At 38.7% G+C, this 17275-nt stretch overlaps 1 protein-coding gene across 1 annotated transcript in view; it reads right to left on the bottom strand.

Annotated features, from left to right (window-relative positions):
- The window catches only part of NUBPL (NUBP iron-sulfur cluster assembly factor, mitochondrial), a 234020-nt gene that overhangs the window by 175756 nt on the left and 40989 nt on the right, over nt 1-17275 (bottom strand). Inside the window, exon 4 of the mRNA XM_069559468.1 lies at nt 776-866. Within this exon, the coding sequence (XP_069415569.1) occupies nt 776-866 (91 nt within the window). The remainder of the gene's footprint in view (nt 1-775; nt 867-17275) is intronic.

Here is a 17275-nt window from a genome sequence, read left to right as displayed (position 1 = left end):
AAAAGGTCCAATAAGAAATAAAATAAATTATTCAATTTCATATGCTTACTATAGTCACAAATAAATTTTAATAGTGTCTTCACTCAAAACTATTTTTCAAGGAAAGTTACCAGTTGTTTCAATTTTTCTTTTTTTGAGCATAGAATTTCCTTGTTCTTAAAGCTTTATATTTCATAGTTTTGTAAGAAAATATAATAACAACAGCTATAAATATTAAAGATTTATTCAAAAAATTACTCTGTCCTATTATTGAAGGCAACGAAGGCTGGGGAGAGAAATTAATTTTTTCAAAAACAATTTAAAATAAATAGAACAAAAATCTGATCAGAGAAAATAATTTTCAGCTCTTCTAACAAATATATTAGATACTTTCTATTCAAATACCCCCATACATCCACACATTTTATATACAAAGACGATGATGAGCTAAACTTGACCATGTACAAAGTGCCAAGCACTGTGTTTCATATGCACTACACTTAGAGCAATTTTGTAGTTAAGCAATTACACATAGCAATTCTATCTGGTAAGTACAATTGTTTAACCCTATTTTACACATGGGGGCATTGAGGCACAATGAGGTTGAACAAGTCATTCAAAGCTACACCGTTAATCAGTGACAGAGTCAGAATTCAAACCCAGACAGTCTGGCTCCATACCTTATATTGCAGTGTGCATAAGGTATACATGGTATGTGGCACAATGCCTGACACCCAGCAGGTACTAAATAAAAGTGTAACTATATTGTCATACTCTTTATCTCTTCTTTACTTACTCTGTGATAATTCTGGATTGCCTTTCAGATTCATCATCTTTGGAATTGAAGGGCCATACACATCCACATCTAACAAACCAACAGCCTTTGACTGTAAGAAAACAGAGTTTACCATAAGATTTCCCCACTCTTCATCAAAGATAAAGTGCACAGCGACAGTAAGCCTAACTACAGAGAAGCTAATTCGTAAAATATTTCAAAATCATAACCTAAACTTTTAAAGCAAACATAAGGTAAAAGAACATAAACTGCTCAGTGTAAATATTTTTTTGTCGGTTTACTAATCTCTTCCAGATAACTGACCAAAGAAATCCACTGCACACACTTTAAACACTGTGGTTCAGATCTCCCATACAGTCACAAACAGACTAAGATTTTTTGATCTGAGAACTAACAAATTACATGCACACAATGTTAAAATAATGGTTTACAACAGCAAACATAACCCCAGGAAGATGGAGCATTAACTTTTGGAAAGACTGTCTAACACACCGAAGAATACAAAATGAGGGGAGAAAATCATGGAAACAAGACCATAATTAAAGCAAGTGAGGAATTCTGATGCAAATCTGGCATGCAAATGCTAATGAGGATAGTGGCAGACATAATACAGAGGCAAGCTCTTATGTGCAAGTCACGGTAGAACACCCAAAGTCTTTCAGAGGATTCATAAACAACCAAAACCGATTTCTTTGATGATTTATGCAGCTGCCCAAGAGCAGAATATCTGATCGGTCTCTTCACTAGCTGACAGTTAATCAGCAGATTAACAAAAAAAGACAAACAAAATTCACTATCTCTAAATAGGTCTTTTTTTCTTCTCCCCCTACCACCTCCCTGCTCTTTCTCCTTTCACAGATTAAATCAATTTGTTACTGGTTTTTCTCATATACAAGCAAACAGAATGCTAATACTAACACGTGCTTTTGAGTTCTGTTTCCCCAGGACATACAACTCACCCAGTTCTCTCCCTGTATGCTGGCAAGATAAAATTCTTTAAACTCTCAAAACTTTTTAACACTAAACAATCTCTCATTTTCTGTTATCTACCTATTTCCAGACACAAAATTACTTTTTAAACCTGTCTGGTTCTTATAAATTGACAAAATAAGGTACATTCAAATTTATGCCCCTAACTTTGACTCAAATGGCAGTTGTAAGAAAATTATTTAATATCCCTCTGTGACTCACAGAAGCTAAGGGACTCGAGATTACTATCTATCTCTCAGTTTACTGTAAAATAAATGAAAAAGGAAGAAGAATACATTACCTTTAATAGAATGGTGATATATAAAAACTGGGTTTAACACTTTAAAAAATCATTTTGAATGTTAGTTTCTAGCTTTCTCGTCAAAAGTAGGTATAAGACCACCTTACACGGTTCCTATGAGGAGTCAATGAGAACTGTAAATAAAATCCTTAGCAGAGTGCCAGGACCCAGAAGGAATTCAAGTGGTAGGGAGATATAATCAGAAAAGTCTAGATGTTTCTTTGGGTGATTTAGGATGGCATGTGTTTAGAGACTCTGATTTCTCCACAGAGCTGGCTGTGGAAGCCTAGTTTATCCAGGTTCTTAATGTAACATTTCTGATTAACCTTCTTCCGTCCTTCCCTCTCCTCCCTCCTTCCCTCTGTCCCTCTCTCACTTTCCTCTCTTCCTACTGGTCTTCATACCTTTCTCTCCTCTGTTTCCTTTTGTATGTAAGCACTGGCTGGATGGCATCACTGACTCGATGGACATGAGTTTGAGTAAACTCTGGGAGTTGGTGATGGACAGGGAGGCCTGGCATGCTGCAATTCATGGGGTTGTGCAAAGAGTCGGACACGACTGAGCGACTGAACCAAACTGGAGCACTGGTACTAAATTCAGGTCAGTCAGTAGCTTTAAAAAGGTAGAACATTCAACAAGAAATTCTGACTCAATTTAACTCCTTTTTAAACCACAAACAAAAGAATTCAGTTGAATTGAAAACAGGAGTGAATTCACTATGGATAAAAAGATTTTCAAACCTAACAAATCTGGATAACTGTTAACTATTATCTATGGGTCTGCTAATATTATAACTATCACCTCTTTTCCATATCTTTTCCGTGACACCTGCAAAACTAAATGCTACCATAAAATAATAATAATGCCAATTAAAACAAAAAACATTCTAAGATTCTTTGTCCTTGCTCTCATTTATATTAACATTGGTTTTAAAGTAACTGGAAAGGGTTAGGTCCCAGGTTTCAAATTAATCTTCTAAAAATACTTGTCAAGTAAAAGAACTTAGTTTTCTAAGTTTATGTTTTCAAGAAACAAGAAAACAACGAAGTGGGTGCTTGCAATGTAAGATTGCCAGCTCAATTTTATCATCACTAGATCTTTAAGTTTCCTTCAAAATGTCAGGGAGAATCTATTTATCATCTATCTGTCCTGTCTTCTAGAAGAAAACCATGCTTGTTTACAAGTGAGCCCTTGGCATCATGGGTTAAAACAAAACTGAAAACCTGCTCTAAAATGTGCTGTGGTAGGAATGGATTTTGCATATATACCTAGATAGCTGCTAGTACACATTATCACATAAGAATAAAGAGGGTAGGGAGGGAGATCACAAGAAGTTAATTTCTTCTGCTTCCTAGAGGATAGAACTAAGAATAATAGAAAATCCTCTACAAGTCTCTACTGACTGACTAAATTTAGTACTAATTTAAATTTAGTACTAAATTTAGTACTAATGCTTACATGTATCAAAAAGGAAACAGGGAAGCCAAGGTATTGAGACAGGAAGGAAGAGGGCAGGACATAACTGTTCAAAGAATGACACCACCATGAAAAACAAGAGGATAAGACCAAAACAGGTTAGAACCTACTAGGCTCAAGATGGAGGAAGATTCAACTTCCAGCAGACCTTGAGCCACACTATATGCTCACTGTAATACATCTGCATATGCTAAATATACACCCACAGGTGCCATGACAGTTCGGAAGCCAATTATAAAAGGCCCAAAAGTAGGTGGTGCCCCATCTCCTGAAAATCCCCACTCCTTCTCTAAGATGGTCAGACTATCCCTGCTACTCCTGGTTTGTTGTTTAGTTGCTAAATCCTCTCCAACCAACTCTTTGCAACCACAAGGACTACAGCCCGCGAGGCTCCTCTGTCAGTGGGATTTTCCATGCAAGAATACTGGAGTGGGTTGCCATTTCCTTCTCCAGGGGACCTTCCTGAGCCAGGGGTCAAACCCCCATCTCCTGCATTGGTGGGCGGATTCTCTACCTCTGAGCCACCATAGAATCCCATAAAGACTAAATTTGCAGACCACCAACCATCTGACATAGCCAAGCTCCGCTCTCACTTTCAAAAGGACTCCATGCCCTGGGGTCACCTCTTACCTTCTAAAAAGAGTATGAGTGTGTGTATGTGTGTGTATTAGTAGATCAGTCATGTCAGACTCTTTGCGATCTCATGGACAGTAGCCCACCAGGCTCCTCTGTCCATGGATTCTCCAGGGGAGTAGGTAGCCATTCCCTTCTCCAGGGGATCTTCCCAACCCAGGGATCGAACCTGGATCTCCTGCATTGCAGGCAGATTCTTTACCATCTGAGACACCAGAGAAGCCCCTCAAAAGAGTGTGTCTCTCTAAATAAACCGGCTTTCATTTTACTATGGCTAGCACTTGAACTCTTTCCTACACAAGGCCAAGGATCCTCACTTGGCAGCCCATCCCAGGTACTCAGTCAAGACCTGGGACATGACCATCCTCTCATACCCCATATTTCCTGCAATATACAATGGTCACTAGAAGGAGAGAAAAGAAAAAGAGGGGCACAGGGAAGCAGGAACGAAGGATGGAGGAAAGTTAATCAACAATGTTGTATTAAGAACCTATATAAACGAGGCTTCCACAGCCAGCTCTGTGGACAAATCAGAATCTCTAAAGACATGCCATCCTAAATCACCCAAAGAAACACCTAGACTTTCCCTAATTATATCTCCGCACCACCTGAATTCCTGCTGGGTGCCAGGCACCTTAAGGATTTTATTTACAGTTCTCATCGACTCCTCATAGCAACCGTGTACAGTGGTATTATGCCTACTTTTGATGAGGAAGGTAGAAACTAACACTCCAAATGATTTTTTTTAACTACTCCTCCTTAGAATGAAGCAGAATGTAAAATTTTTTTTTTGTATTTTTAGTTTTTTATTTTTTAAATTTTAAAATCTTTAATTCTTACATGCATTCCCAAACATGAACCCCCCTCCCACCTCCCTCCCCACAACATCTTTCTGGGTCATCCCCATGCACCAGCCCCAAGCATGCTGCATCCTGCGTCAGACATAGACTGGCGATTCAATTCACATGATAGTATACATGTTAGAATGGCATTCTCCCAAATCATCCCACCCTCTCCCTCTCCCTCTGAGTCCAAAAGTCTGTTATACACATCTGTGTCTCTTTCCCTGTCTTGCATACAGGGTCGTCATTGCCATCTTCCTAAATTCCATATATATGTGTTAGTATACTGTATTGGTGTTTTTCTTTCTGGCTTACTTCACTCTGTATAATCGGCTCCAGTTTCATCCATCTCATCAGAACTGATTCAAATGAATTCTTTTTAACAGCTGAGTAATACTCCATTGTGTATATGTACCACAGCTTTCTTATCCAGTCATCTGCTGATGGACATCTAGGTTGTTTCCATGTCCTGGCTATTATAAACAGTGCTGCAATGAACATTGGGGTACATGTGTCTCTTTCAATTCTGGTTTCCTCGGTGTGTATGCCCAGCAGTGAGATTGCTAGGTCATAAGGTAGTTCTATTTGCAATTTTTTAAGGAATCTCCACACTGTTCTCCATAGTGGCTGTACTAGTTTGCATTCCCACCAACAGTGTAGGAGGGTTCCCTTTTCTCCACACCCTCTCCAGCATTTATTGCTTGCAGATTTTTGGATCGCAGCCATTCTGACTGGTGTGAAGTGGTACCTCATTGTGGTTTTGATTTGCATTTCTCTAATAATGAGTGATGTTGAGCATCTTTTCATGTGTTTGTTAGCCATCCGTATGTCTTCTTTGGAGAAATGTCTATTTAGTTCTTTGGCCCATTTTTTGATTGGGTCGTTTATTTTTCTGGAGTTGAGCTGCAGAAGTTGCTTGTATATTTTTGAGATTAGTTGTTTGTCAGTTGCTTCATTTGCTATTATTTTCTCCCATTCTGAAGGCTGTCTTTTCACCTTGCTTATATTTTCCTTTGTTGTGCAGAAGCTTTTAATTTTAATTAGATCCCATTTGTTTATTTTTGCTTTTATTTCCAGCATTCTGGGAGGTGGATCATAGAGGATCCTGCTTTGATTTATGTCTGAGAGTGTTTTGCCTATGTTCTCCTCTAGGAGTTTTATAGTTTCTGATCTTACATTTAGATCTTTAATCCATTTTGAGTTTATTTTTGTGTGCGGTGTTAGAAAGTGATCTAGTTTCATTCTTTTACAAGTGGTTGACCAGTTTTCCCAGCACCACTTGTTAAAGAGATTGTCTTTACTCCATTGTATATTCTTGCCTCCTTTGTCAAAGATAAGGTGTCCATATGTGTGTGGATTTATCTCTGGGCTTTCTATTTTGTTCCATTGATCTATATGTCTGTCTTTGTGCCAGTACCATACTGTCTTGATGACTGTGGCTTTGTAGTAGAGCCTGAAGTCAGGCAAGTTGATTCCTCCAGTTCCATTCTTCTTTCTCAAGATTGCTTTGGCTATTCGAGGTTTTTTGTATTTCCATACAAATCTTGAAATTATTTGTTCTAGTTCTGTGAAAAATGTGGCTGGTAGCTTGATAGGGATTGCATTGAATTTGTAAATTGCTTTGGGTAGTATACTCATTTTCACTATATTGATTCTTCCAATCCATGAACATGGTATATTTCTCCATCTATTAGTGTCCTCTTTGATTTCTTTCATCAGTGTTTTATAGTTTTCTATATATAGGTCTTTAGTTTCTTTAGGTAGATATATTCCTAAGTATTTTATTCTTTTCGTTGCAATGGTGAATGGAATTGTTTCCTTAATTTCTTTTTCTACTTTCTCATTATTCGTGTATAGGAATGCAAGGGATTTCTGTGTGTTGATTTTATATCCTGCAACTTTACTATATTCATTGATGAGCTCTAGTAATTTTCTGGTGGAGTCTTTAGGGTTTTCCATGTAGAGGATCATGTCATCTGCAAACAGTGAGAGTTTTACTTCTTCTTCTCCAATTTGGATTCCTTTTATTTCTTTTTCTGCTCTGATTGCTGTGGCCAAAACTTCCAGAACTATGTTGAATAGTAGCGGTGAAAGTGGACACCCTTGTCTTGTTCCTGACTTTAGGGGAAATGCTTTCAATTTTTCACCATTGAGGATAATGTTTGCTGTGGGTTTGTCATAGATAGCTTTTATGATGTTGAGGTATGTTCCTTCTATTCCTGCTTTCTGGAGAGTTTTTATCATAAATGGATGTTGAATTTTGTCAAAGGCCTTCTCTGCATCTATTGAGATAATCATATGGTTTTTATTTTTCAGTTTGTTAATGTGGTGAATTACATTGATTGATTTGCGGATACTGAAGAATCCTTGCATCCCTGGGATAAAGCCCACTTGGTCATGGTGTATGATCTTTTTAATGTGTTGTTGGATTCTGATTGCTAGAATTTTGTTGAGGATTTTTGCATCTATGTTCATCAGAGATATTGGCCTGTAGTTTTCTTTTTTTGTGACATCTTTGTCAGGTTTTGGTATTAGGGTGATGGTGGCCTCATAGAATGAGTTTGGAAGTTTACCTTCCTCTGCAATTTTCTGGAAGAGTTTGAGGAGGATAGGTGTTAGCTCTTCTCGAACTTTTTGGTAGAATTCAGCTGTGAAGCCATCTGGACCTGGGCTTTTGTTTGCTGGAAGATTTCTGATTACAGTATCAATTTCCGTGCTTGTGATGGGCCTGTTAAGATTTTCGATTTCTTCCTGGTTCAGTTTTGGAAAATTGTACTTTTCTAAGAATTTGTCCATTTCTTCCACGTTGTCCATTTTATTGGCATACAACTGCTCATAGTAGTCTCTTATGATCCTTTGTATTTCTGTGTTGTCTGTTGTGATCTCTCCATTTTCATTTCTAATTTTATTGATTTGATTTTTCTCTCTTTGCTTCTTGATGAGTCTGACTAATGGTTTGTCAATTTTATTTATCCTTTCAAAGAACCAGCTTTTGGCTTTGTTGATTTTTGCTATGGTCTCTTTTGTTTCTTTTGCATTTATTTCTGCCCTAATTTTTAAGATTTCTTTCCTTCTACTCACTCTGGGGTTCTCCAACTCTTCCTTTTCTAGTTGCTTTAGTTGTAGAGTTAGGTTATTTATTTGACTTTTTTCTTGTTTCTTGAGGTATGCCTGTATTGCTATGAACTTTCCTCTTAGCACTGCTTTTATAGTGTCCCACAGGTTTTGGGTTGTTGTGTTTTCATTTTCATTAGTTTCTATGCATATTTTGATTTCTTTTTTGATTTCTTCTGTGATTTGTTGGTTATTCAGAAGTGTGTTGTTCAACCTCCATATGTTGGAATTTTTAATAGTTTTTCTCCTGTAATTGAGATCTAATCTTAATGCATTATGGTCAGAAAAGATGCTTGGAATGATTTCGATTTTTTTGAATTTATCAAGTTTAGATTTATGGCCCAGGATGTGATCTATCCTGGAGAAGGTTCCATGAGCACTTGAAAAAAAGGTGAAATTCGTTGTTTTGGGGTGAAATGTCCTATAGATATCAATTAGGTCTAACTGATCTAATGTATCATTTAAAGTTTGCGTTTCTTTGTTAATTTTCTGTTTAGTTGATCTGTCCATAGGTGTGAGTGGGGTATTAAAGTCTCCCACTATTATTGTGTTATTGTTGATTTCCCCTTTCATACTTGTTAGCATTTGTCTTACATATTGCGATGCTCCTATATTGGGTGCATATATATTTATAATTCTAATATCTTCTTCTTGGATTGTTCCTTTGATCATTATGTAGTGGCCTTCTTTGTCTCTTTTCACAGCCTTTGTTTTAAAGTCTATTTTATCGGATATGAGTATTGCCACTCCTGCTTTCTTTTGGTCTCTATTCGCGTGGTATATCTTTTTCCAGCCCTTCACTTTCAGTCTGTATGTGTCCCTTGTTTTGAGGTGGGTCTCTTGTAAGCAGCATATAGAGGGGTCTTGTTTTTGTATCCATTCGGCCAGCCTTTGTCTTTTGGTTGGGGCGTTCAACCCATTTACGTTTAATGTAATTATTGATAAGTATGATCCCGTTGCCATTTACTTTATTGTTTTGGGTTCGGGTTTATACACCCTTTTCGTGTTTCCTGTCTAGAGGATATCCTTTAGAATTTGTTGGAGAGCTGGTTTGGTGGTGCTGAATTCTCTCAGCTTTTGCTTGTCTGTAAAGCTTTTGATTTCTCCTTCGTATTTGAATGAGATCCTTGCTGGGTACAGTAATCTGGGCTGTAGGTTATTGTCTTTCATCACTTTAAGTATGTCTTGCCATTCCCTCCTGGCCTGAAGAGTTTCTATTGACAGATCAGCTGTTATCCTTATGGGAATCCCCTTGTGTGTTATTTGTTGTTTTTCCCTTGCTGCTTTTAATATTTGTTCTTTGTGTTTGATCTTTGTTAATTTGATTAATATGTGTCTTGGGGTGTTTCGCCTTGGGTTTATCCTATTTGGGACTCTCTGTGTTTCTTGGACTTGGGTGATTATTTCCTTCCCCATTTTAGGGAAGTTTTCAACTATTATCTCCTCAAGGATTTTCTCATGATCTTTCTTTCTGTCTTCTTCTTCTGGGACTCCTATAATTCGAATGTTGGAGCGTTTCATATTGTCCTGGAGGTCTCTGAGATTATCCTCGTTTCTTTTAATTCGTTTTTCTTGTTTCCTCTCTGATTCATTTATTTCTACCATTCTTGAATGTAAAATTAAACACAAAAATACCAATCACATAAAACTCCACCATAACTTGAACATGACTTATTTACAGAAGACTTAGATTAAAAAACAAGAGTCGGCATGATTCTACCGACAAGGCCAAATAATAGAAAATATTTTAAGCCTTGTGGATCATTTGATCTGATAGTATTGAACAGTGCCACTGTAGCACCGAAGCAACTATCAGTTCAGTTCAGTTCAGTCACTCAGTCGTGTCCGACTCTTTGAGACCCCATGAATCGCAGCACGCCAGGCCTCCCTGTCCATCACCAACTCCTGCAGTTCACTCAGACTCACGTCCATCAAGTCCATGATGCCATCCAGCCATCTCATCCTCTGTCGTCCCCTTCTCCTCCTGCCCCCAATCCCTCCCAGCATCAAAGTCTTTTCCAGTGAGTCAACTCTTCGCATGAGGTGGCCAAAGTACTGGAGTTTCAGCTTTAGCATCATTCCTTCCAAAGAAATCCCAGGGCTGATCTCCTTCAGAATGGACTGGTTGGATCTCCTTGCAGTCCAAGGGACTCTCAAGAGTCTTCTCCAACACCACAGTTCAAAAGCATCAATTCTTCGGCGCTCAGCCTTCTTCACAGTCCAACTCTCACATCCATACATGACCACTGGAAAAACCATAGCCTTGACTAGATGGACCTTAGTCGGCAAAGTAATGTCTCTGCTTTTGAATATGCTATCTAGGTTGGTCATAACTTTTCTTCCAAGGAGTAAGCATCTTTTAATTTCATGGCTGCAATCACCATCTGCAGTGATTTTGGAACCAAAAAAAAAAAAAAGTCTGACACTGTTTCCACTGTTTCCCCATCTATTTCCCATGAAGTGATGGGACCGGATGCCATGATCTTCATTTTCTGAATGTTGAGCTTTAAGCCAACTTTTTCACTTTCCTCTTTCATCAAGAGGCTTTTGAGTTCCTCTTCACTTTCTGCCATAAGGATGGTGTCATCTGCATATCTGAGGTTATTGATATTTCTCCCGGGAATCTTGATTCCAGCTTGTATTTCTTCCAGTCCAGCGTTTCTCATGAGGTACTTTGAATATAAGTTAAATAAGCAGGGTGACAATATACAGCCTTGACGTACTCCTTTTCCTATTTGGAACCAGTCTGTTGTTCCATGTCCAGTTCTAACTGTTGCTTCCTGACCTGCATACAGATTTCTCAAGAGGCAGGTCAGGTGGTCAATAGACAACATGTAAACACAAATGAGCATGGCTGTGTACTATAAAACTTCATTTAGAAAAACAGACAGGATTTAGTCCATGGGTCATAGTTTGCCAACAGTGATTTTAAAAATAAACTTTTTCATGACAAAGTTATTCAGCTGCCCAACAACCTAATTTTGGTGAAGCCAAGAGCAGGCAAGACACAGTCATCTCTTATGGTGTCAGAGGAGCTACCTCAGTAAAGATTTACTTCCTCATCTTTAATTGGCTAGTTTTTAAAAATAATAAGGAGCACATTTTTTAGGCTGTTTCATTGGAACTTAGTATGTCTTGTTTTGATTTTATAAAGTGCAGATAAATCAGTGTCCATTAAATAGAACCTCCAAAGCCTGTATTAATTAAAGTATATTGTACTTTGATTGTGGCACAGCTACCAACCTGATAAAATTACCACAGCTACAAAAATCAGCTGAAACATATCTTCAAGTCTAGAATTCAATAATGTTCAAAAGATGCAAAATAAACTTTGTTTTTCAAAATTTACACCATTATTTTTCTATAGGCTCCTATTTTAAGTGTATGAACAGTTTCAATTTAAACTTTCAACAGTTTTACACTGTAGGAAAATAAATGAGCAAGGTAGAGGTTACAAATAAATACATGCAACTGATTGTTCAACTAAGTTTTATGATGCCTTTCTGCCTCACTCCTCCTAAAATAATTATATTTAGTCAAGAAAGGTCCAATTAAGATTTCTTTCATTACAGCCAGGCCCAAAAGAATAATCACTACAAAAGCCTCATCAAATACACAACAAAGGAAATGATTATTAGCAAAAAAAAAAAACCTGTAAATGCACTGTTGTAAGGTGGGCTTTCCAGGTGGTTCAGCGGTAAAGAACCCGCCTGCCAAGCAGGAGACGTGAGCTTGCTCCCTAGTTCAGGAAGATCCCCTGGAGAAGGAAATGGCAACTCACTCCAGCATTCTTGCCTAGGAAATCTAATGGACAGAGGGGCCTGAGGGACTACAGTCCATGGGGTCACAAAAGAATTGAACATGACTTAGTGGCTAAACAACAACTATTATAAAGTAGAACTGCCATCATAAACTTAACCTAATATGTTGGTACCTAATATTATACCCTTTCTCTGACTCTCCTGCAGTACTCAAACTCTAGCAGACAACAAAAACATAACACATCAAACCCCAAGATACTACTTAGATTTTTGGATTTGTTTCTTTATAATTCACAATACCCTGTGAGAGCTAGACAAGGCGGCAGAATTATTCAGAGTGATTATAATGTTTCATTACCGCTGCATGAAAGCTACAATTTGAGAGAGTACAAGTCCTGTTTTTTGTGTGTGTTGGATTTCAAAGCCTCCAGCAATAAATTTGATAGTGCTTTGTTCTTCCAACGGAATTATTACTGAAGAAGATTGCAAAGCTTCATGATGATCTTTTTATCCATGACATCTGCTAATAGAATCCATCAAAACAACATCTTAGAGTGGTCTACCCGATTATTTGCAAGTAAACAGTCATTTAAGATTAAGACCTACTCAAAAGTGTCCTTTCCAGAGATATCCAGTTAAGAATGCCATGATTATCTACACATTATATTACATTTAACCTTGGACTGGAATTGGGGATTTATTCAATTTGAAGCTTAGTCAAACCTCTTTTTCCTCTCTCTGTTAAGCTTTAAGTCAAGATGTCATTCAAAGAATTTATATCTCTTAGTAGGGAAAAAATACTTCTTATCTTGTTCTTGTTGTTGTTCAGTCACTGTCGCGTCCAACTCTTTGCGACCCCACGGACTGCAGCACGCCAGGCTCCTCTGAATTCTACCACTTCCTACAGTCTGCTCAAATTCATGTCCACTGAGTCACTGATGCTATCTAGGCATCTCATCTTCTGCCGCCCTCTTCTCTTTCTGCCTTCAATCTTTCCCAGTATCAGCGCCTCTTCTAATGAGTTGGCTCTTCACATTAGGTAGCCAACATACTGGAGCTTAAGCTTCAGCAACAGTCCTTCAAATGAATATTCAGAGTTGTTTTCCATTAGGATTGACTGGTGTGATCTCCTTGCAGTCTAAGGGATTCTCAAGAGTCTTCTCCAGCACCACAATTCAAAAGCTTCAATTCTTTGGCGCTCAGCCTTCTTTATGGTTCAACTCTCACATCCATACATGACTACTGGAAAAACCATAGATTTGACTAAACGGACCTTTGCTAGTAAGGTGATGTCTCTGCTTTTAATATGCTGTCTAGGTTTGTCATAGCTTTCCTTCCAAGGAGCAAGTGTCTTTTAATTTCATGGCTGTAGTCACCAACTGCAGGGATGTTAGAGCTGAAGAAAATAAAATCTGTCACTGCTTCTACTTTTTCCCATCTATGAGCCATGAAGTGATGGATGCCAAGATCTTAGGATTTTTCATGTTGAGTTTCAAAAGCTTTTTTTACTCTTCTCTTTCACCCTCATCAAAAGGCTCTTTAGTTCTTTACTTTCTGCCATTCAGTTCAGCTCAGTTCACTCAGTCATGTCCGACTCTTTGAGACCCCATGAATCGCAACACGCCAGGCCTCCCTGTCCATCACCAACTCCCGGAGTTCACCCAGACTCACATCCATCGAGTCCGTGATGCCATCCAGCCATCTCATCCTTGGTCGTCCCCTTCTCCTCCTGCCCCCAATCCCTCCCAGCATCACAGTCTTTTCCAATGAGTCAACTCTTTGCATGAGGTGGCCAAAGTACTGAAGTTTCAGCTTTAGCATCATTCCTTCCAAAGAACACCCAGGGCTGATCTCCTTCAGAATGGACTGCTTGGATCTCCTTGCAGTCCAAGGGACTCTCAAAAGTCTTCTCCAACACCAGAGTTTAAAAGCATCAATTCTTCGGTGCTTAGCCTTCTTCACAGTCCAACTCTCACATCCATGTATCACCACAGGAAAAACCATAGCCTTGACTAGACGGACCTTAGTCGGCAAAGTAATGTCTCTGCCATTAGAGTGGTATCATATCCACATACCTGAGGTTGCTGACATTTCTCCAGCAATCTTGATTACAGCCTGTGATTCATCCAGCCCAGCACTTCATATGAAGTATTCTGCATAGAATTTAAATAATATACAATGGCAATATACAGCTTTGACTTTCTCCTTTCTCAATTTGGAACAAGTCAATTGGTCCATGTCCAGTTCTAACTGTTGCTTCTTGTCCAGCATACAGGTTTCTCAGAAGACAGGTAAGGTGGTCTGGTATTCCTGCACCTGAAGAATTTTCCACAGTTTGTTGTGATCCACACAGTCAAAAGCTTTAGCATAGTCAATGAAGCAGAGGCAGATGTTTTTCTGGAATTCCCTTGCTTTCTCTATGATCCAACAAATGCTGACAATTTGATCTCTGGTTCTTATGCCTTTCCTAAACCCAGCTTGTACATCCGGAATTTTTCAGTTCATGTACTGCTAAAGCCGAGCTTGAAGGATTTTGAGCATAACCTTACTAGCATGTGAAATGAGTGCAATTGTATGGTAGTTTGAACAGTCTTTGACATTGCCCTTCTTTGGGACTGAAATGAAAACTGATCTTTTCCAGTCCTGTGGCCACTGCTGAGTTTTCCAGATTTGCTGGCATATTGAGTGCAGCAAACAGCATCGACTTTTAGGATTTTAAATAGCTCAGCTGGAATTCTATCACCTGGCTTTATTTGTAGTAATGCTCCCTAAGGCCCACTTGACTTCATACTCTGGGATATCTGGCTCTAGGTTAGTGACCACACCATCATGGTTATCCAGGTCATTAAGACTTTGTATATAGTTCTTCTGTGTGTTCTTGCCACTTCTTAATCTCATCTACCTCTGTTAGCTCCTTACTGTTTCTGTCCTTTATCATGCCCATTCTTACATGAAATGTATCCTTGATATCGCCAATTTTCTTGAAGAGATCTCTAGTCTTTCCCATTCTATTGTTTTCCTCTACTTCTTTCCACTGTTCATTGAAGAAGGCCTTCTTATCTCTCCTTGCTAGTCTCTGGAACTCTGCATTCAGTTGGATGTAACCTTTCCCTTTCTCCCCTGCCTTCAGTTCTCTTCTTTCCTCAGCTATTGAGGAGTAAAACCTCCTCAGACAACAATTTCGCCTTCTTGCCTTTCTTTCTGGGGGGATGGTTTTGGTCACTGCCTTCTGTACAATGAGTCAAACCTCCATCCACAGTTATTCAGGCACTCTGTCTACCAGATCTAATCTCTTGAATCCAGTTGTCATTTCCTCTGTATAATCATAAGGGATTTGATTTAGATCATACCTGAATTGTCTAATGGTTTTCCCTGCTTTCTTCAATTTAAGCCTGAATTTTGCAATAAGGAACTGATGATCTGAGCCACAGTCAGCTCCAGGTCTTGCTTTTGCTGACTGTATAGAGCTTCTCCATCTTTGGCTGCAAAGAACATAATCAATCTGATTTTGGTATTGACCATTTGTTGATGTCCACGTGTAGAGTCGTCTCTTGTATTGTTGGAAAAGACTGTGCCATGACCAGTGCATCCTCTTGGCAAAACTCTGTTAGCCTTTGCCCTGCTTCATTTTGTACTCCAAGGCTAAACTTGTCTGTCACTACAGGTATCTCTTGACTTTCTACTTTTGTACTGCAATACCCTATGATGAAAAGGACATCTTTTTTGAGTGTTAGTTCTAGAAGGTGTTGGTGGTCTTCATAGAAATGCTCAACTTCAGCTTCTTTGACATCAGTGGTTAGGGCACAGACATGGATTACTGTTATGTTGAATGGTTTACCTTGGAAACGAACTGAGATCATGCTGTTGTTTTTGAGGTTGCACCCAAGTGCTGCATTTCAGACTCTTTTGTTGACTATGAGGGCTACTTCATTTCTTCTAAGGAATTCTTGCCCACAGAAGTAGATACAATGGTCATCTGAATTAAATTCGCCCATCCTCATCCACTTTAGTTCACTGATCCCTAAGACGTCAATGTTTAATCTTGCCTTCTCTTGCTTGACCAAGTCCAATTTACCTGGATTCATGGACCCGACATTCCAGGTTCTTATGCAATATCTTTCTTTACAGTATCAGATTTTACTTTCACCACCAGACACATCCACAACTAAGCGTCATTTCCCCTTTGGCCAAGCTGCTTCATTCTTTCTGGAGCTATTAGTAATTGCCTTCCACCCTTCTCCAGTAGCATATTGGATACTTCTGACTTGGGCAGGGGGGGGCATGCTCATCTTTCAGTGTCATAGCTTTTTGCCTTTTTATACTGTTCATGGGGTTCTCCAGGCAAGAATACTGGAGTGATTTGCCATTCCCTCTTTCAGTGGACCACGTTTCGTCAGAACTCTCCACCATGACTGCCTGCCTTTGGTGGCCCTGCATGGCATTACTCATAGCTTCACTGAGTTACGCAAGTCCCTTCCCCACAATAAGGCTGTGATCCATGAAGACATTCTTAATTCTTTCAGTTCAGTTCAGTCGTTCAGTCATGTCCAACTCTTTGCGACCCCATGAATTGCAACACACCTTTAATTCTTAGCTAACATTCAATAACTTTGAATGGTAGTAATGGTTGGACAAAGTGATAAGAGAACAATTTCCTACTATATTTATCAAAGGACTGTCTAAATCTTCAAGTTCAATCAAGAAAGAAAGAGGAACAAGGGCAACATAAAGGAAAAAATTCACATGGCTAGATAGAGGGCAGAGATGAGCTCATGAAAAAGGACAAAAGAATCTCAAATGATGAGCTGTTTGTAAACAAGCTAGAAATGGAAGAGTATCAAATTAAAGACTATTTAAGATTAAAAACAAAACAAACAAACAAAACAAAAAAAAACACCAAAAGAGATCATCTTAATCTTCTGACTGCTTTTTAGCAAAGAAGAAACTGGTCCAGAGATGTCATACCTGGGTCTAGCTTCCAAGTCTCTCTTCAACATACCATAAAGCGTAATTACTAACACTCACTAACCACTCTTCTTTCTTAGTTTTTCCTCTCATTTCTTCCCCTACTATTTTTCTCCTTTCACTCCACTCCAGACACACGGCCCCCTGGCAGTGTATTTAACACACCAGATTTGCACCTGCCTTAGGATTTTTTTAGTTGTTATTTCTTCAGGGAAGAAGGCATACCTCCAGGAATCTACCTTGTTCTGTCACTTTCTTGAAGTCTCAATTCAAACATCACTATACGGTGAGGTCTTCACTGGGCACACGCTGTTTAAAACTACAACTCCCACATCGTTACATAGCGTATGTCCTTTCCTCATCATGCTTTTTCTTTCTTCTTAGCACCTATATAAATATTTAACTTACTATATATTTACTTATTTATCTTATTTATTTG

The sequence above is a fragment of the Ovis canadensis genome, chromosome 18 (assembly GCF_042477335.2).
Source record: "Ovis canadensis isolate MfBH-ARS-UI-01 breed Bighorn chromosome 18, ARS-UI_OviCan_v2, whole genome shotgun sequence".
In the NCBI taxonomy this organism is placed as follows: Eukaryota; Metazoa; Chordata; class Mammalia; order Artiodactyla; family Bovidae; genus Ovis; species Ovis canadensis.
The sequence above is the reverse complement of the archived record's forward strand: the minus strand, read 5'-3'. Positions and strand labels throughout refer to the sequence as shown.